At 40.6% G+C, this 19,824-nt stretch overlaps 1 protein-coding gene across 2 annotated transcripts in view; it reads left to right on the top strand.

Annotated features, from left to right (window-relative positions):
- smyd3 (SET and MYND domain containing 3) overlaps nucleotides 1–19,824 on the top strand; it is an 80,673-nt gene that overhangs the window by 25,837 nt on the left and 35,012 nt on the right. For both annotated transcript variants that reach the window (XM_070831127.1, XM_070831120.1), the window contains exons 4-5: nucleotides 207–264; nucleotides 381–535. In XM_070831127.1, coding sequence (XP_070687228.1) covers nucleotides 207–264; nucleotides 381–535 — 213 coding nt within the window. The remainder of the gene's footprint in view (nucleotides 1–206; nucleotides 265–380; nucleotides 536–19,824) is intronic.

Genomic DNA, 19,824 nt, shown 5'->3' with positions numbered 1-19,824 from the left:
CTCATGAAAAACCTCTTGAAGACCATTGCATATTTTAAAACATCCATTGTCATCAAGCAACAAAGCTGCTTTTTTCAGTACCTGAAAATTTTTTCCTTTTCAAGGGAATCCAAACAGCAACAATATGCCACCCCTAATGTGTAACAATAGCAGAAAAATATTCCTGTAAAACTGTAATAACATACAAAATCTTTTTTTCCCTCTAGTTAAGTCCATCTAAGAGCAGCAATGAGGAGCTCTACACCTTGGAGGAGCATGAATCACGTAAGTCTGTAAGACTGTGTGTGAACATGTGTGTTTAATGCCAGTGCAGTAATGGTCTCCCCACCATATTTAAGCTCTATCCAGACAATGAGTTTTTTTAAAATAATTTTTTACAGACCTGAGTTCCATGTCTGAGCAGAAGAAACAAGGCCTGGCTCAACTAGCATCCATGTTAGAGCTGTACCTACAACAGGAGGTGCCTGACCTGGCACAGGAAATGACATCAGCACTGCCTCCTTCCTGCAGAGAACCACTCAGCCTTCTAGCTAAGGTGGGCTAAATGTATTTAGACACAATGTTATTACACACGTGTTTGCTTTTGTATGTAGTACACAGACACATGAAAGCCTTAGCACACTCATGGACACGCAAATACAAATACACAAGTACAAATATTCCTGCCCGCGCACAAAAAGACCGACAGACAGACACAAGAAACTGTTTATGCGTTTAGCATCCCCTGCTGTGTTTGGATGGACCCCAGCATATGTTTAAGATCTTCCCAGCATCTGTGATTAGGTCCCTGTGTGTGTGTGTGTGTGTGTGTGTGTGTGTGTGTATATGTTTGGATTCCCAGAACAACCTCAGGTCTTAGTCTCTTAAAACACTCCAGCTGCCTTCATTAGAATTTAAACTGCAAATAGTCATGCGTGCAAAGATGTGTTTGTCTGGATTTCTCTCTACCTGTTATCTGTTAACTAGTATGACTCCTCTTTAAGATTTCATTGCTCCAAAGTGTTTGAATTCCAGCGTGTGTGTGTGTGTGTGTGTGTGTGTGTGTGTGTGTGTGTTGTGCTTGTCCCATCACAATGATGATGAGTGTGAGTATTAATTGAAAGCAGACAGCCGAATGAGCTAAGAGTGTTCCATCAAACAAACATAAAAGCTGCTAATGAGCAATACTCATCAATTAACTACAACACATAACTTATTTCATCTTTCAAATTTTTCCTCAGTAAAATTTCCAAAACATAATTTTGCATTTAACTTAAAGATCAGAGGTTGGTTTGGGTGTTTGTACAAAATAAACCGCTGACACGTGTTCTCACCTTAACTAATGACAGGGTTATAGGGATGGCATCGTCTATCAGTGGGTCGGCCCGCCACTTTGATCCAGTCTTAATTATCTCCATAGATATTGGCTGTATTTGGTACAGATATTCATCATCCCCAGACGGTGAAACCCCATGACTTTGCTGATCCATCCATTTTCCTTTAGAGCCACCATGAGGTGGTGGAGTCTGAAATGTCTTGACAACTATTTTATGGACTGCCATGAAATTTTGCTCAGACATACATGTTCTCTTCTGGATAAAGTGGACAACTAACTTTGGTGATCTCCTGACTTTGAACTGCCATCACCACCAGGTCAAAATGTTACGTTTTGCTTGGATTTGTTTCCATGTTTTTGAGTAATATATTATAGTAGTATAATATCTTATGGAGGTGGAGTGAGAAAGTAAAGGAAAGTGTGTAAGTGTGTGTGTGCGTGCGCGTGGATTGGATTGTGAAGCTGGGAAAACTGGAAAGCTGCTGATTAAATGCATTTCACGATTCAGAGGGGAATTCTGCTCCAATCTGAGGGTGATGAAGAACGAACAACACTGAGTGGATTAAAGAGAAGAAGAAAGGCAGAAGAAGAGTGTGTGAGAGAAAAACAAAAGGAACAGAGGCATGAGGACGGGAGAAGAGAGGGGGAAGTCATACAAAGAGAGAGAAAGAGATTAAAAGGGAGCAGGAAATGTACAAAGTGTGTCAGGATGTTAAATGTGGACAGAAATTGGAGGACTGGCAACGAGGTTGGCAACTTCATGATAGTCACTTGGCGAAAATGAACGTGTCACTTCACATTAATTGTCATCGGGTGATACATTTCAAAAACAAGAGCCAAGGGAATGAGATTTTCATCATTTAGCAGTTAGTGTGACAAAATGTCTGCAGTGTTTTAACTGTAGCTGTAAATGACAAACAGACCCGGCTGGGAGCTGAACCGTAGAAGATGCACTAAAGGAAAATTGCACACAGGATGAGTGCTCTTTAAGTGAAATAGGTGAAAGTTGACCATCTTTTCTAATGTTTGTCTTTTGATGTGCATGCGTGTGTGTCTGTGTGTAGCCTTAAGCACAGTCATTCTGGAGTGAAAACACAGACATATGACTTATTATGGTCAGTAGGGTAAATCCCCCCCCAAACAGACACTGAGGTGTGATCCGGAGTCATACACCATATAATCCTATTACTGAAGCTGTAAAGCTTATTCTGATAGAGAAACGTTGGCACTGCACAGTGTAATGTACTGGCCACTGACTCACACTAACAATGTTGAAGCTAACGGCACACCATAGGTTGCTGTCTCTGCCTCTGTTCTTTCTGTCTCACTCTCTCACGCCATTTCTTGCTATTTTATTGATACATGTTGTAGATTTTGACTCAAAATCTTCAAATCACTTTTTGTTGTGAGCATACGTAGTGAAAGCAGGGATTTTGGCTTTGAAGAGCTACTTTTGGAGGCTCTACCAGAGCTGATGTGCAGATCCTCTAAAAGGTAACCATGTATCTTTAGGGTCTATGGAAACACAATATAGAGCCCACAAGAACTGTGACTGGTCACCATTATCATGGTTTGGCTTCTCAAATAACCCCACTGTGCGGCGTGTTTACAGATGTCTGATAGTGGGACACACGCACACAAGTTAAGTAGTAGTTTGTAGATATTACTGTGGATGCCTAGAATGAGATGATATCCTCAAATTGACTTGCACACAGGAAGAGCGACACAGAGAGGGTCCCCCATCATCCAGCCACCAGTAAAAACCTCATAACATGTACACATAGACTCACATCGTGGACATTTGCTGGGTGAATTGGTAAAACAGTGTTTAAAGTAAATGACTAAGATCAGCAGGGACACACATGCATGTACCTAATTTCCCCACCCCCATTTTACACCCACTTGTCCAAAGCTGCAAACACTTAACCCCTACGTAGCCAGGGTGGAGACAGACTCAACCAAAATGTGAAATGAATCGCAACAAAAATGGAGAGACCCTGTGTGGCGTGTGGTTTTGCCAATTTCAAGAGTGATGTTTTCTAAACTGCCAATAGGGGGCACTGTGATTGCATGGACAGCATCCTGCACTGGCAACGCAGCCACTTCCCTCATCCAGCAGAGAAGACAGCCCTTCATTATTTGCATAGACATGTATCGTTTTCTGTTTTTTTCTCACCTGCTTTAACTGTCCATGTATCTCTGCGTTAAGTCTACTTTACCTCAGTCTGTCCTTATATCTCCTTCTATGTCCCTCATTATTCATCTCTGCACATGCAGCCTTCTCTCTTCCTCCCTTTCTCATTCTTCATTCTCCTCTCTTCCTTCTCCCCCCTTATGCTCTCTCTCTCTCTCTCTTTAATGGCTCAAGTATATAACAAATGAGGAGTTTATTATTGTGTACTTGGAACGTTCAGTGTGCTTAACAAAGTAACAAAATGGGTCATTACTGTGTGTGTGTGTGTGTGTGTGTGTGTGTGTGTGTGTGTGTGTGTGTGTTGGAGGTCTAGTCTTTTACAGTGGGGGAGTGTTTTGTGCTATAAAACCATTCTTTATGCTGATAGCTACTCCCTCCACAGCACAGTGTTACACAAACACATACATGCGTGCACACTGACACACACAATAAAGTAATGCCACAGCATCATTACTGCTCTTATTATACCCAAGAGAAGCAAGGAGGGAGGAAGTGTGTATTTTTGTGTGTATCATCTACTGTATGTATTGCAGTGTGTGTGTGTGTGTGTGTGTGTGTGTGTAGCTATGTGATGCAGATAGACTGCAGTGGGATTTGTGTGTGCCTGCACCAGGTTCTGGTCCATTGTGTGTTACTTCAGTCTACAGTAGGGTTTTGCGTGTGTGTGTGTGTCTGTTCTGGTCAGACTGTGGTGGTGCAATAAGCAGTGACAGATGAGATCTGGCCGCAGCACATTTTATTGCTTCCCTCAAGCAACTTCCCCTCTCTGGACTGTGTGTGTGTGTGTGTGTGTGTGTGTGTGTGTGTTTGTGGATCTCTTTGTGTGCACATGTGTTTAAGCCAGCATGTATGACCAATTACATACCTGTACATTTTTACTGTATGTGTGTTTCTACATGCATATATCCATTTGTCTACGGATCCTAATATAATTCCTTCCTAAATGCGTCTTTGTCTACATTTGTGTGTATGGGTGTGTGCGTTCTTCACATTGTGTGCACTTACAAGCCTGCGAGTGCGTGTGTGAACTTATTGTTATGCTGCATCAGCTCTTGCTGCACCGAGACCCATTTCTCACACACACCCCTTACATGACCGACATGTTACCCCATAAAACACACACACACACACTCTGTCCGCTCTGAACCTGCTCCTCCTGTCTTGCTCTCGCACTCTCAGCCTTGTTCATTTGCACTCTGCTGCCTGACTATCACTTCTCTACTTCACTGACATTCCCTCTTCCCATTTGCTGTGAGGCCAAGTCTCTTAAACTGTAGCTCCTGATATGAGAGTTATATATAGCTTTTGAAAGGCACCTCACAGGCCTAGTTTTTTAACAGGCCAATGCCAGCATTTGACTTTTAGAGTCTTGAATTATGGGACCTCCAAAAGCCATTGGTAAAGCTTTAAAACATAACATGCACCATGTAGTGATTAAGATGGTGATATACTGATTCATAAAATCCATACTGTAGCAAGCTCCTGCATACATTCATGCTAAGCATACTTGGTGCACCGAATTGAGTGCACGGTCCACAGTCTGACAAGATAAGTGTTAGTAGATATGCAGTTTGAGCATGTAACAGAATATGATTCAGCAGCTTCAGGAGAATAAAAAGGATGACTGGCACATGAGCTACATAACATGCCACCTCTGGAGAACACGCTCAGCAAGGTGTTCATTGTGATTCTTTCACAATTTTCTGTGTGTGCATTCATCAGGACAATGGCTCCAGATAATGCCTGTGACAAAGTAGTTTCAGTCTTGGAAGTAAATAAAATCTATGACTTTGCACAATAACTGTGTTGCTGAGTCTTATCTCATGAAGAAGCTCGGTCTTTGTCTCTGGCAGTGTTTGTCAGTCTGGTTGGGTCCCAAAAGTTGGACTGAACAAAAGTTTATCAATAGAAACTTTTTGAAATCCTAATTACAGCAAAATGTTGTAGTTTTCACAAATGTATGTATGGTATGATATGTAAAACAAACTTAACGCAAGGAGGAAAGAAGGTAGAATCTCAGAGACATAGAGGGTTTGGTGGTGAAGACTAAAGGCTGAAGGTGGAGAAATAGGTGATGCAGTAAAATGGGTGAGAGAAGAAGAATGAAGAAAAGGAGGGAAGGAGTGGATGAATCATGGGAACAGGGAGTACATATTGTGCTCGATAAAAGGTTTGAAGTAGCTGTACTGAGTAGCAGTGTATGAGAGTGTCACTGTAACTGGGGCGCTTGGGAAAAACACACACACACACACACCTCTCATCTGACCATGCTGGAAGCAAGATGAGTCCCTATGGAAAAGTATGTTGTATTGTTTATTACCTATGTACAGAAACGATTTATCACTGGCTACACACACACACACACACACACACACACACACACACACACACACACACACGCGCGCGCACACGCAGACGCAGACACCTGATGTCATGTGTGAGTGTGGAGCCAATAAATTTACACCCCTGCTGAAAACTGTTTTGGCTTCAATTACACGAGCAGAAATGAGTGTGTGTTCGTGTGTTCGTATGTGCGTTTGTGTGCGTGTAGATGCAATTTTCTCTCATTTTTTGGTTGTCATAATTTGTGTTTGTGTGTGTGGAATTTGTTGTAACATAACTTGTGTACATCTGTGTGTCGGTGTATTTCTCTGTGTATACAGGTGTGTGTTGTAGATGTGCGAGTGTAACTTCTTGTTTGTGCGTAGGAGTAATTTATTCTCACGGCTTTCCGTTATATTTATTGGCCATCTGTTTAGCAGCTAAATGGGTTGCAGACACCATCAAACCAACGTACCTTAACAAATGGAAAAGTTATCACTCTCCAAACTTGTTAAAGTATATCATATGCAGCGGTACAGCTAACTTCTTCCTGAATGAGTCACTTAGGAAGGAAGAAATGCAGTCAAGGAAAGAGGGAATGAGAAAAATAATAAAAACATTAGAAATATCAATGCAATAAATAAAATGACAAAAAAAATTTGTTGTGCCCTCCTACATAAGCATGTTCCTGTGTCTTTGCACATGTGTGCTGTATGTGGTGTGTGAAGTCATTACAATAATCCATGTGTGTATGTCTTAGTATGTTCAGTCTTATCTCTTTAACATTTCCCCCGTCTGCCATTGTAGCTGGCAGTGCCATGGGCGCTACCTAATTAGCTTAGGCTTTACGAAATCACACATATGCGCACACACACACACACACACACACACACACACACACACACATAAAGCTTAGTGTAATGACTTTAAGTCCATCATGAATCAGTCACAGACAGTATATTAGGAAGAGAGAATAAAACCATTTGTTTAATTGACTTGGATTGGCTGCATGTGTGTGGGCTCATGGGAAGACGTGAAGAGGAGGAAAGAATGAAGAATTGAAGAGGAAAGAATGCTAGGAAATGAGAGTACTGGAGAAAAAGAGATGGGAAAAGAAGGGAGGAGGGAAACAGACAGAGGCGAGAGGATGAGGAAGGAACTGGAGAAGATGGGAAAGGGGAAGTGACAGGGTTATGGAGACTGTCGGGGAGACGGTGATAGGGAAAGTGTTAAAATTGGGCGCGAGAAAAGAGGAGGGGATGGAGGGAATGGAGACTTGGCAGCGGGTAAGAGTAGAAAACTGGGAAGGCTCTACATATGGACACCAAGAAGACATTGGGGAGGAACGGCTAAAAACTTGAATAATTTTGAATACAAATCTGGATGTTGGCGTTAAATTCTGCTGCAGTGATTTGAGCAGCAATATGTTGCAGTAGATAGGCATGTGTATATGCATTGTTAGTATGTTCTAATGTTTTGTGTGTGTGAGTTGGGGGTGGGGTTGGCTTAATGAACAGCTTTTGGCTCCAGCTGTGACAGCCAGTATCTCCCTCGTCGCCTTTATCCTCCCACACACTCGCTCTCTGCCATCAATTCTGTCGCTCCTACATATACAGTAATTATTGTCTTTTGGTGGTTAAGAGAGATGGAAACGGGGATAGAGGCTGATAACATACCAACGTGTGAGTGTTTGTGTATTTTGTCTAATTTCCTAGTGTCCTCCAGAGATACGTTCCACCAGGTTTATCTCACTATTCCCATTTCACAGCACTATGACCTGGGAAGGATCAGCACATGGATTCCAGCCTGGGATCATGAACCCTCTCCTGACCTGTAACAAGGTTTCAGGTGCTCACCTTTGTGATAAAAGGTTAAACATGGCTCATGTAGCAATAGTAGGATGTAATATGATCATGTAGTAAATACCAATGGTGATGTTTGCCTTCATGAATTACATGGCCCACAATTTTAATTGTTAACGTAGTTATGGTGTGTGTGTGTGTGTGTGTCACCCTTAACCTGTTTAAAAAGTGGCTATCAGTGAGTGAAGTGAACACATGCACAGTATTTGAAATACTGATGTCACATAAATTGATAAAGCTTTTACAGGTTGAATGTTAATGAGATAGAAATCCAAATACAAAGGCCAAAAACAGTTTATTTTGCCTGGAAGCAATAACCTCGACATCTATTAAAACAGCTCTGTAACCCTTTGGATGTATATATCTTTTATCTTATATCTTAATTATTCAACCCCCTTTGCAAATTAGGTGTTTTGGCAAAATTTAAAAACTTTCAGCTGTGTTCAATGATCAATTCATTAGTTCAACACAACTAATATTACAGGTGGTTTCTCCAAATTCAGCGCAAAATGTCTCATAATTATTGAACCCCTTCTCGACAAGCATGTTTAGTACCCAGTAGAGCACCTTTTGCTGTTATGTCCTGCTGCTAACGTGATGCACAGCCACACACCAGGTTCTGACAGCGGTCTTGAGGAATCTTAGCACATTCCTCATGGGCAGGAGCCTCCAGCTCTCTAATATCCTTTGGTTTGCTTCAACCACCTTCTTCAAATCCCACCAGAGATTTTCTATGGGATTTAAGTCAGGCAACTGTGACGGCCACTCCAGTATCTTCCAGGACTTTTTCTGAAGCCAAGCCTTGATGCTTCCAAACGCTGCAGGTTTCCAGTGCCAGAAGAAGCAAAGCAGCCTCAGAGCATCACCGAGCCACCACCATGCTTCACTGTAGGCAGGGTGTTCTCTTCAGCATCTGCCTCATTCTTCCTCCACCAGACATACCGCTGATCCATAGACCTGAAAAAGTTCCACTTTTGTGTCATCGCTCCACATAACAGAATCCCAAAACGTCTGTGGCTTATTTATATGGCTTCAAGCATATTGGAGCTGACTTGTCTTGTGCTTTTGGGTCAGTAGTGGTGTATGTCTTGGAGTTCTGGCATGGAGGCCTTCAGCATTTAGTCTTCACCTTACTGTAGGCACTGAAACCTCAGAGCCTGCTGCCAACAAGTCTTGCTGCAGGTCTTTTGCGGTCACTTGAGGGTTTTTGGCCTTATGCCTCCTCAGAAATCTGATGGCAGCCGTTGATAGTTTCCTCTTTCTGCCACGTCCTGGTAGTGCAGCCAGTATTCCTTTAGCTTTGAACTGGTGATCTATGCTTCCAACAGAATCTCTAGGAACATTTAGAGCCTTTACTATCTTTTTTTCTATCCTTTTCGTTGTTTGTGCAAGACAATGGTCTCCTCTCTTAACTTTTTGGACACTTCTCTTGACTTACCCATATTTCTAACATAGTGAGCAAACCTGTAGCCAGTATGAGTTTGTGATGTGTTCTATCTGAAGCACAGCTGATGTAACTAATGAGGCTCTTGATTAGCTGCATCAATTGTGCTTGAGACAACATCTGATTTTCAAATGAGTGCTCTTATGAGGGATTCTATTCAGGGGGTTGAATAATTTTGAGACTGCTATAGTCATTAAAAGGCATATTGGCAAATTGTGCTGAATTTGGAGAACTACAACTCATATTAGTTGTGTTGAGCTATTTCAGTTGTTCTTGTTTGAATTGTTCATTGAACACAGCTGATAGTTTGGAAATGTTGCCAAATACACCTAATTTGCAAAGGGGCTTAATAATTTTGAGTGCAACTGAATATTGTACACACAGCTGTATATATACTACATAATCAAAACTTTTAAATATTTTAAGAAAACTTTATGCCCTTAATCGTTTAGTCTACATACAGGGGCTGAAACAGGTGCAAACAGATATATACATCCAAAAGGTTACAGAGCTGTTTTAATAGATGTCCAGGTCAATATACAAATTCTGTGTGTGCCCTCATTTATCCCATTTTTTATACAGCATGCTAAAATGGTAATTCTAGTATTTCCTACAGGCATATAGTAAAACTATCCCTGCCAGACACACACACACATCTGTTTGGAGCCGGCTGGCAAGACTAATGCAAGATCACACAGCATGGGACATTTTTTAATCTTTTTATAACAGTTCGAGGGGCCCATTGGGAAAAGTGCAGGTACTCCAGATGGCTGGTTTATCACTGATGGCAGCCCTTATTGGTTATTTGTTGCACTTCACAGCTTATGTATGTACACTACTCACAAAAAGTTAGGGATATTCGACTTTCAGGTGAAATATATTGAAAATGTAAAAAGTGAATGCTACAGTGATATTATATCATGAAAGTAGGGCATTTAAGTAGAAGCATGCAATGGTAATTTTATTCATCTTAAACAATTTATTGAAAGAAAATCTAACAACAGTGGTAGGTATACCACAACAAAATATTTTCAGTGTCTCAATAAATTGGGATGTGGCCAAAGGACGTCCACTCCTCTCCTTTCTGTGACTCTTCCAGTCACTCTGTATCACTGTTACAACCTCCTGATGACACTCTGTGACCCTCTAAGCTCAGTGAACACCTCCGTCTGAGGACTTCCTGTTTGAAGCCTCGCAATGGCGAGGTGCTGCTGATCAATTGTTAGGTGTCGTCTTGGTCTCATGATGTCAGAATGTGAACAGCTTGATGAGGAGGACTGTTTAAATACCAATTCTAACTGAAGCAGGAAATGTATTGGTCGATTCATGGATCAAACCTGTTGTGAATGTTGCTGTTAAGCTTCTTGTTAGAGAACAGCAACTTGTGCAAAAAGTACTGAAACAGTACTGAACAGTTGGACATGTGCATTCAAAAGTTTAGAGAAGGTCACATTAAGTTCACCTGGAAAGTTTAGGATGCATTTTAGGTTCATCCTGAAATTTCACCTGAAAGCCGAATATCCCTAACTTTTTGTGAGTAGTGTATGTTTACTGGCAAAGACACAGTTTACATATTTATGGTTTATTTATGGTGGAAAACTGGCTTTGGCCTTTTGGTTTTTACTGCCAACCTGCTTCATAGGTGTGTCATAGGTGTGCATCATAACTGCAAGACTGAAAGTGTCTTAAAAAAGTTCAAATTTCAACAAGGTCTTTGCACACTACAATTATTGGCAGGTCAATGGGAGAAAACAGAAGTGATTTTATGTGAGTATAGGAGACAGTGTGCATGATTGTTTTGCTGTGTTGCAGTTACAAAGTGAATGTATGAATTCAGCGTGGACATGGCCTTAGCCTAAGAGAAATTGAAAAATAAAGCCTAAACTGACTTCCACTCTGTTGGTGTTGGTTTAAATTGCTAGTGTTAATTGTTAATGTTTGTTAAAATTGTTTGTTAAATATGCATGTCTCAAGATACATTTTTAATACATGCTGAAATGCATGAAGCAGCTTAAAATTTGCCTGATGAGTGTGTGCACATACCAGGTGAACGCGCATGTATGTGTGCAGTGAAATTATGTGTAAAAATGTGTAGTCTACAGATACAGATATTTTAGTTGAGGTTCTCTATATGATATCTTTGCAGGAACAAAGGGAGCCATCATCATTGACCATATCAATGACTTCTTCAATATCAAATCATCATATAGACAGATGGATAGAAATACTTTATTGATCCCCGGGGGGAAATTCTGGTGTTACAGTAGCAGCATAGAAAGTTAAAGTGACACCAGTCACCATGACTACAAGGGTTATACAATACAATACAATACAATTTAAAAAATGTTGTAAGTACCAGATCAACAAAAAAAACTACAGTGATACTTTGTTGAATTTATTTATTAATTTCTCGCTCTTTCCCTCCACAGCGTGGTCAAAACACAGGATCAACTTCAAAAGTAGCTGATTACAAATGAGTGAAATGTAACATTTCAGAGTTAGTACTGGCTGTGTCAGAGCCTCAGTGAGCTACGGTAAAGGTGTTCAGGTTCATGTGCTATCACAGATTGAAGTATGCACTCATCCACCCATCTCTCCCTGCTCTCCTGTCTGTCTCTGCGGATCATTAACGTGTTATGTAAAGCTTCTGTGAATGCTGTCTTGTGAAACAAAGACACTGAAGCCTGTTAAGTATCCAGCTGAAGAATGCTTAACCATCAATCCTTTTATTTCCATCCTGAATATAAATGAGTGTCTTCAGGGTTCATTCCCTCCTTCTCCCTCTCATCTGTCTCTCATCTCCCCGTCTCTGTCTCCACTTCTTAACAACAGTCAAACTCTAAACCTTCAGTTCTGTTCAGGGACACTGAGACACACCTCACCGACTTTTAAGTTGTCAGTGTGTGTTTGTGACATTTGTGTTTTTGCCATCTTCCAAAGTGCAAATGTGCATTGAAAACTTTGAAACCACAAAAGCCCATTTGTTGCACATCATTATGGGAAAGATTATTTTTAGAGTCAGGGGCCAGCAAATAAACATGAGTCTGCTTGTGTTTTATGTGTGTTGAATTGTTGTCCCACTGTGGCTGCAGAGATAAGAGCTCAGTTGCATTTTGTAGTTGTGGCTTCTGTTCTCCCTTTTTTAATGGGCATTCATGCTGTGCTTCCTCTTGTTAAACATCAGCAGCTCATCAGGAACACAAATAAGACTGAGTGCAGATGCAGAAACACATATACACATTAACATACACACACACACACACACACATTTTAGTCTCTCCACCATCTCATTTGCCTGTTTCCTGCACACATAAAAATTTTGATTTACTGATGTAAGTCATGTTGTAATGCTGAGTTACAAATATCAACAAAAAATGTCAGCTGTTTTTTTTCAAAGATAATATTACAAAATTGAAAAACTGGGAAATACACTTTCATGCTGATGAGAGAGTTGGATAAAAAAAGGTTGATACCACCTTCATGTCTTTACGCAGCAGCCTGCTTAGCTTAGCTTAGCATAAAGTCTGGAAACAGGAGGAAAAAGCTACCATGGCTCAGTGAAAAGGTAACAAAATAACCAACCAGCTCTTAAGCTCACTGATTTCCACGTTATATCTCATTTGTTTAATTTGTACAAAAAACTGTAAAAATTAATGTTTTGGTCTGGGGCGGGGGCAACACATGTTAATAATTAGTTAGTGAGCTTTATGTGTTCTAGTAGGTGATTTTTGTTACCTGTGGACAGAGCTAGGCTATCTCTGCCCAGTCTTTGTGCTAAGCTAACCCACTGCTGGCTGTTCATGTTTAGTGTACAAACACAATCAATCTTCTCATCCATACATAAATGTATTTCTCAAAATGTTGAACTGTTCATTTAATGAAATTCTATGGTAGTCGTTCACATTATTTACAATGGAGGGAAAATGTCAGCTTTGGATTATTCTGAAAGATGGAAACAGTTAATTGGCATGAAGAGAACAAGAGAGAGAGACAAAACAAACACACAGTCAGCCTCAGTGTGGAATCTGCACACGTTTGCTGTTTTCTGTAATGTCCAACAATTTGTCATCCTTACTGCTCACTAGCCTCACTATCTCCTCTCCTCTCCTCTCCTCTCCTCTTCTCTCCTCTCCTCAAAGCTAATGTATATCTATAATGTACTTGCTAATAGATTGATCACAGCTCATTTTAGCAGAGATATAATTATGAAGAACTAGTTGCTCTCATGAGATTTCACAGCTCACTTGTCTCATGGGAGCTGTAGTTGCTGAATTTGATTAAGCTGAATATAATCATATCATTGATGAAATAATGAGTTAGATAACCATTTAGCTTAAGATATGAGCCGAATACTCACATTATTATTATTAGTATTATGATTGTTGTTGTTCTTGTTGTCCTGTTTTAGCTTCTATGGAAGATTGATGGGTAAAAAAACATCAATGCAAAATAAGTTAAAGAATTGTCTGGAAGCTGTTTATTTTGTGCAGTTTGCATCTGTTTCGACTTAATTTTGCTGTATCTCTCTGAATATATCCCAATATTTCAGTTCAAAATGTAACCAAAGTGGCCCATTGAGATTGCACATGACTTGAAAAATGTCATGTTTTAGTTTGCACCGTGTGAAAAGCAGCATGTATACACTCAACAGCAAGTGAAACATCGTAAACTAAAAAACATAATGCAGCATTAGCCATAAAACTATAAGAAGCAAAGAGAGTTGTAGGCACAGTGACAGAGGTGATCGATGTGATAAATTGATGTCTATATCAGGGCACCTCTACACCAAAATACAGCTGCTATCCAGCATTTATGAACACTTTGGATTCTCCTTCACTGTCCTACCTTGCCATCACAACCGTGTAACTATGCAAATTTGTATTGCTACCTTGGTACCAAAGCTTTCACATTAAAACGTGTGTCAATCAGCACTCTTTTTCCAAACAAGTGTCCTTGCGTTCCGGTGTTGGAATGAGATAGTGTTTTTGTATTGATTGAATCAGAGCAGGTTCAGTTATGTCAGCAGTTTTTCTGAACCAAAGGGAACAGAATAAGAAAGAAGAAGAGGCAGATTGATCGAGAGGAGGTGCATGGTTAGGATTTGAGCTGTTTTGCCTTTTTTCTATCAGGACACAAATGATAATCATAATTGGTAAATAGAATTAATTATCAAAATTAACTCCTCTGATTGGTCTGTCCTTGAAAATTACTCCTTCAGTGATTTTTCTTCTATTTTCCATTCGTTCATTTTGTGTTCCACCTCAGTTAAAAGGATCATAGCAATAGAAGAGTCTCCGTGTTTCACCTCTTAGTTAGCTAGACCAAAGGGGAATTTAGCATATAATGAGCCCCTCCCTGGAAACGCCCCCAGGTGGAGATGAAGACTCAGTAAATGAGTGGGAGGGGAAGATGACAGGAGGAGGAAGGACAAACACACAAACACTCCTATCCCGGTGGGCCAGTATATCTAACACAGTGTAATTACAGTGGGGAGCTCCTTTAATTGACTCCTACTGTGAACCCCTAGAGTATGCAGTGTGTGTGTGTGTGTGTGTGTGTGAGAGAGAGGATCCCATATGAAATGCTTTAATAAACAACTTCAGGTTTATTGGTATGAAAATGTATTCTAATATAGCTCTCCTATCCTTGAAGGTATTTCATGTTTGGCTTCTTTTTTTTTCACTACACGTTTTTATTTTTTTCATGGAAGTGAGAAGACAACATATAACAATAGATGGGGTGATGTGAAGTTGATTTAGGTTGATGGGGGTAGCTGAGAGTGCATTAGACTTGAGAAGTTAGTAGAGGAGGAAGCTTGCCGGTGGCGGTGGGAGAGAAGAAATAAATAGGTTCCAAATAAAATAAAACTTCACTGCCCTCCTTTGTCATGTATATCAAATCTTTTCAAAATGCAAACAACTCCTTAAATCTCTCATTCAGTGTATGTGAAAAGGTGTTTGAGTAGACATTGAGCCCACGAGAATCAACCATTTGGCATTTAGGATGGAGATGAGGATATCTTTCTGGGAATTAGAGAGAAGAATATTTCTGGGTGAGAGGACAAGGAGAGTGATGAGCGGGAAAGGGTCAATGACTGTTTAAAATGTTGTAGAAGTCAAAAATTGTTGGATAACACTGTGATGGGTACAGATGAATGAGGAATTTATTATTTTATTTGCAAAATCACATGAAAAAAAAAATTCTGAAAAGGTGAGTTTTGGGGAATTTAAATTTTGGGGAAAATTGAGAGGAGGAGGCAAATGTTTTATCTATATACATATCTTCAAATGTTGTAATACCTTATGCCACATCCTGAAGGCACTGCCTTTCAGAGACAGCAGCATTTGGAGGAAACAGGTCACTCTTGCTAATATTTACTTGATACGTGATATGGCAAGTTCTGATATGTAAAGAATGCCATCATCCGCATAGAGTGAGGTTTTTTGCTCCAGTCCCCCCTGGTGATACCCATAATCATATTGTTCACCCACATTGCTTTGGCCAGAGGTTCGATAGCGGGGGCAAAAAGCAATGGAGATAAAGGGCACCCTGGCCTAGTCCCTCTTTGCATTGCAAAGGAGGGGAGACACCGTTAGTATGAATGGAAGTGAGGGGAGATGTATACAGAAGCTTGGAAGTCATAAAGCTCTCACAAGACCAAACAAAAAGTGGTTAATAGATCCCAGTCCCAGTCAACATGGTCGAACGCCTTTTATCAAGCATGAAGAAGGGCAAGGATCTCCTCTGACCCTGCAGTGGAAGGTGAATCAGAAACATTTAATAACCATCTAATATTGAAGACAGACTCTCTGTTTTTCATAAAATCCATCTAATTGTTGTTGTATAACTTTGGTAGGATGGACTTCATTATTGCAGAACCTTAGCCAGGACTTTGACTGAGCACAGGCTTGTTGGCCTAAAGCTGGAGCAGTCAAGTGGATCCTTGTCCCTCTTCAGAATCAAAGAGATGGAAGCTTTACAGAGGGACAGTTGCAGTATACCGATTTTAAGTGCCTCATTATACTGTATATATCAAGCATGGGTCTTATACTTGAAAAGGTTTTAAAAAAATATCAGCATCAGATCCCTGGTACTTGCCACTCTACTTCATTTAAAGAGAGAGGCTGATTGAGTTGGGATTCAATGTCTTGGCTGATGGAGGGGATAGACAGGTTGTCATAGAGTGTATCTAAAAGAGACTGATTCTGACTGATGAAGTTTAGAGTGATAGTTTTTGAAACAGTTATTAATATTCAAGGTATTGATAAGGACACCTGGCTGGGAGAGCTGATCTGAGGGATGAAATTGTTTGTACATTGTTGTCTTAGTTTTAGAGCTAGAAGTTTATCCTAGAAATTAAAATGGACAGCAGGATGGGATTCAGTTGCCAGACCTTTTGTGTCATTGGCTTCTCTTTAATTTTAGACAAGTCTCTGGTCAATGAAGATATAACTGACTCAAAGAGTGATGGACTGCAGAAAACATGCAGTGGGGTAAGAAAAGCAGTGAGAGAACTGAGAGTGTTCTCTCTGTTAAAGCCACAGTTAAAGTCTGAAGTCTAAATGATAACAATTTTAAAAATAACCTTGTGGTGTCACCAAAACTGAGCAGCAGGCTTGCATGTTATGATCATCTCCCCATTTAAACCTCAATAATTCCCTCTATGCAATATTTATTCTGAATTATTCATTCCATGCCTAAAATTATCTGGAAATTTAAGATGAATATTTGCACAGGTGTGTAAACATGCATATGTATAACTTGGGAAGTGCAGGATACAGCTAAATTAAGTTAAAATTAAAAAAATAAAGGTCATTCACTCAAGTGAAATAGAAGGTTATGAATAAAATAAACAAAAAACGTTGATGTATTTAAGTGCGGTCATCTGTCCTGATGAGGATCGAAGGGAGGAGAGCGAGACAGAAATCAGTGTCTAAGGTGCTGACACAGTGATCAGGACAGATCATGCAGAAAGCAGAGCTAACCAAGCTCTGTGCCTGTTTCAGGACTTAAATCAATTTACTCTTTTCTTTTAAATCGTTGATTCATGTCAATGTTTTCCTTATTTGTTACAGCACCATTACTTGGCAGTCAGGTCTTGTACTGGCTGTTTCTCTGATTCTTCGGATCGTTGCTGTGAATGAGCTGCTACAAATTAGCAAGACAGTGGGAGATTGTTAATGTATCCTAGCAACGCACGCCACCAGACAACAGTGGGCATTCACATGAATGCGCATCATTAATATTGGGTGTCATTAAGACTAGACCAAAGTTTGGTTTGTGCAACCACTCTAAAGACTCATGGTCTTTGTTAAGACCAATCTAGCACTTAACATTTAGGACCAGGCTTAGTTAAGTTGGTGCAACTGGGCCCTGGTCTCATGTTTGTCTAAGGTCATATTCAAAAAGTATTGGGACTTGTGAAGTTCCGCTAGTAGTTCAGACCTCAGTTGTGTTATCTCCTTTTTGATGGTCGTGGTCAGCAGTGTTCCCAGTAAAGCAGGAGAGAGTTCAGTGCTTTTCAAAAGAACCACAGGATCCTCTGTGCTACGTGTTATCTTGCTACTTGCACTAGTGATAGCTGTGTCCGCGTCGGCAAGTCTGGCTTCTGCATCTTTTTAAGCATTTTGCGAGTATAATGTGGCTGAAAGTACCTTTAAAATAAACTGGGACATGGCAATAAAACAAAAGGCTTTGCTTAAATTGTGAAATTAAAAGTGGTTTCACAATTTTGTCTCGCATGTAGTTGTGCATGTGTAGCCTGTTTCTGTTGCATGAATTTTCCAGACTTTTATTATCTCCCTCAATTAATACTTTATGCATTTGTGTGGCAGCAAAGCTGCCGGGGACTATTTGTTGTAAATTACATAGTTTGCCCATGTCCACAAATCGTATACACCAACAAATGTGTGGATGTGACCACCCCATGTAGTATGAACAGAGTCCTGTGTCCCAGTGCAGTCCAATGTGTTTCGGATTAGGCTATATTCACACCTTAACCCTGCTGATCTGTTTTCACCCAGTTATCCCAGCCTGTGGTACACGTGCTTAAGGCTTTTCTTGTGAATTGACAAATAATGACAGATCTCGATAATCCAATCCAAATGAGAACATTTCTGTCATGTGTGCAGTGTCCACTGATGGACCAGTCCTCATGCTGTGATTAAAGGAGGTGATAGATTGATGAATGGTCAGCCCCCGAGGCAAGGTGCTCATCAACTTGTTGTGGGTGTTCAGGTGCATTCGCCAGTCGTGTAAATGTCATTAGCTTCAAGCTACATGTAATCCAATTTAAAGACATGTTAGAGATAATAATGACCGTCACACTGATGTTGACTGACTTGTCTGAGACGGCGTGAGTGACATGACAGATGGACAAAAATGTGCGTTATGTGCTGTTTTTCATACAATGTGCTCCTTTTTACAGAACGCACATGCTGACACAAACACACTGCTGTACTGTCCTTGTAAGTCAAGGACATCGCCTAGTTTCACAGGTGAGGGAACACAGACTGTTTCTGCCAGGGATGAGAAAGAAGATCAGGGCATAGAGAGAGGACAAGGCGAAGAGGAAGGACAGGAGGATGAGGATAAAACGAGGGAGCAGGAGGAGGAGGGGATGGAGAAAAAAACAGCCACCATTAAATGAAAATTCCCCAGTACTCGTAATGAGACACTCCACTATGGGCTAATTACTGACAAATATACCACCTTGTTGACCTGAAATTCTGGCATCCTGCTTTCAGCTGTAACAGATGGGTATAAAACCAGGGTAACCCCTGCTTGGGCCAATCAAGGTAATTTAGAAAATACCGTGTGCTTAAATGTATCAATCTCCCAAACTCTGTCAAAGCAGTATCTAAGATTGAGCAGACAGACAAACAGGTAATCGTCTTTGCTTGCCTCATGCTTTATTGAAGTGCAATATAGAAGTATCGAACCCTGGACTTCATTAAAACCTGTTCTGAACCTGTGGTATGAAATTCCCTGATCATCAATATGAAAATAGCTTTCCCCCTCTCTGAGTCTGTGGGTGGGTTCCCCCCCCCCCTGTTAGCTGACATTTCAGAGATTAGAGGATTTTTGATCTGTTATTCCACATCACAATCTCTGCTCGCCACACCCTTTTAGCTGCCATCACCCCTCCATCCCCCACCTCCTCTTTACCCCCTCATCCTTTCATCATCCCATGGTTATACCATCGCATATGGGCTTGCACCTCTCTGAAGGACTGGGCAATGAGCTGATGAAAGGCAAAGGAAAGGGGGATGGGGAGAGAGAATGAAGAACAAGAGATGAGTTGATTTAGGAAGGAGGAAATGGGGGAAGAAGTTGAGCAAGATGTAGTTCTATACATATTTTTTTGTACAGATGTGCAAATCATTTCCAACTGCTGCTCCCACCACCTCTCTTATCACTTTGCTCCTGCCTTCTGCTTTTCTGCTTTATATATTTCTCTTTCAGGCTCCGTTAGTATTTGAAATGCTACAAAGGCAGAATACAGGAGGAACAGTTTCCTGAACCCCATCATTCTGAAATGATTTCAATAGTAGTGGCTTTTTATTTTTTTTACTTCATCATTGTACGAGCTCTTCTTGATGTTAGAAGATTTCTTTTATATGGAAGACCTCTCCTTCTCCTCCTAAATTTCAGCCGTGGTAGTCCAGTGAACATGCTTTGTGTTGTC

This window comes from Pempheris klunzingeri, chromosome 1 (assembly GCF_042242105.1).
Source record: "Pempheris klunzingeri isolate RE-2024b chromosome 1, fPemKlu1.hap1, whole genome shotgun sequence".
Taxonomy (NCBI): domain Eukaryota; kingdom Metazoa; phylum Chordata; class Actinopteri; order Acropomatiformes; family Pempheridae; genus Pempheris; species Pempheris klunzingeri.
The sequence above is the reverse complement of the archived record's forward strand: the minus strand, read 5'-3'. Positions and strand labels throughout refer to the sequence as shown.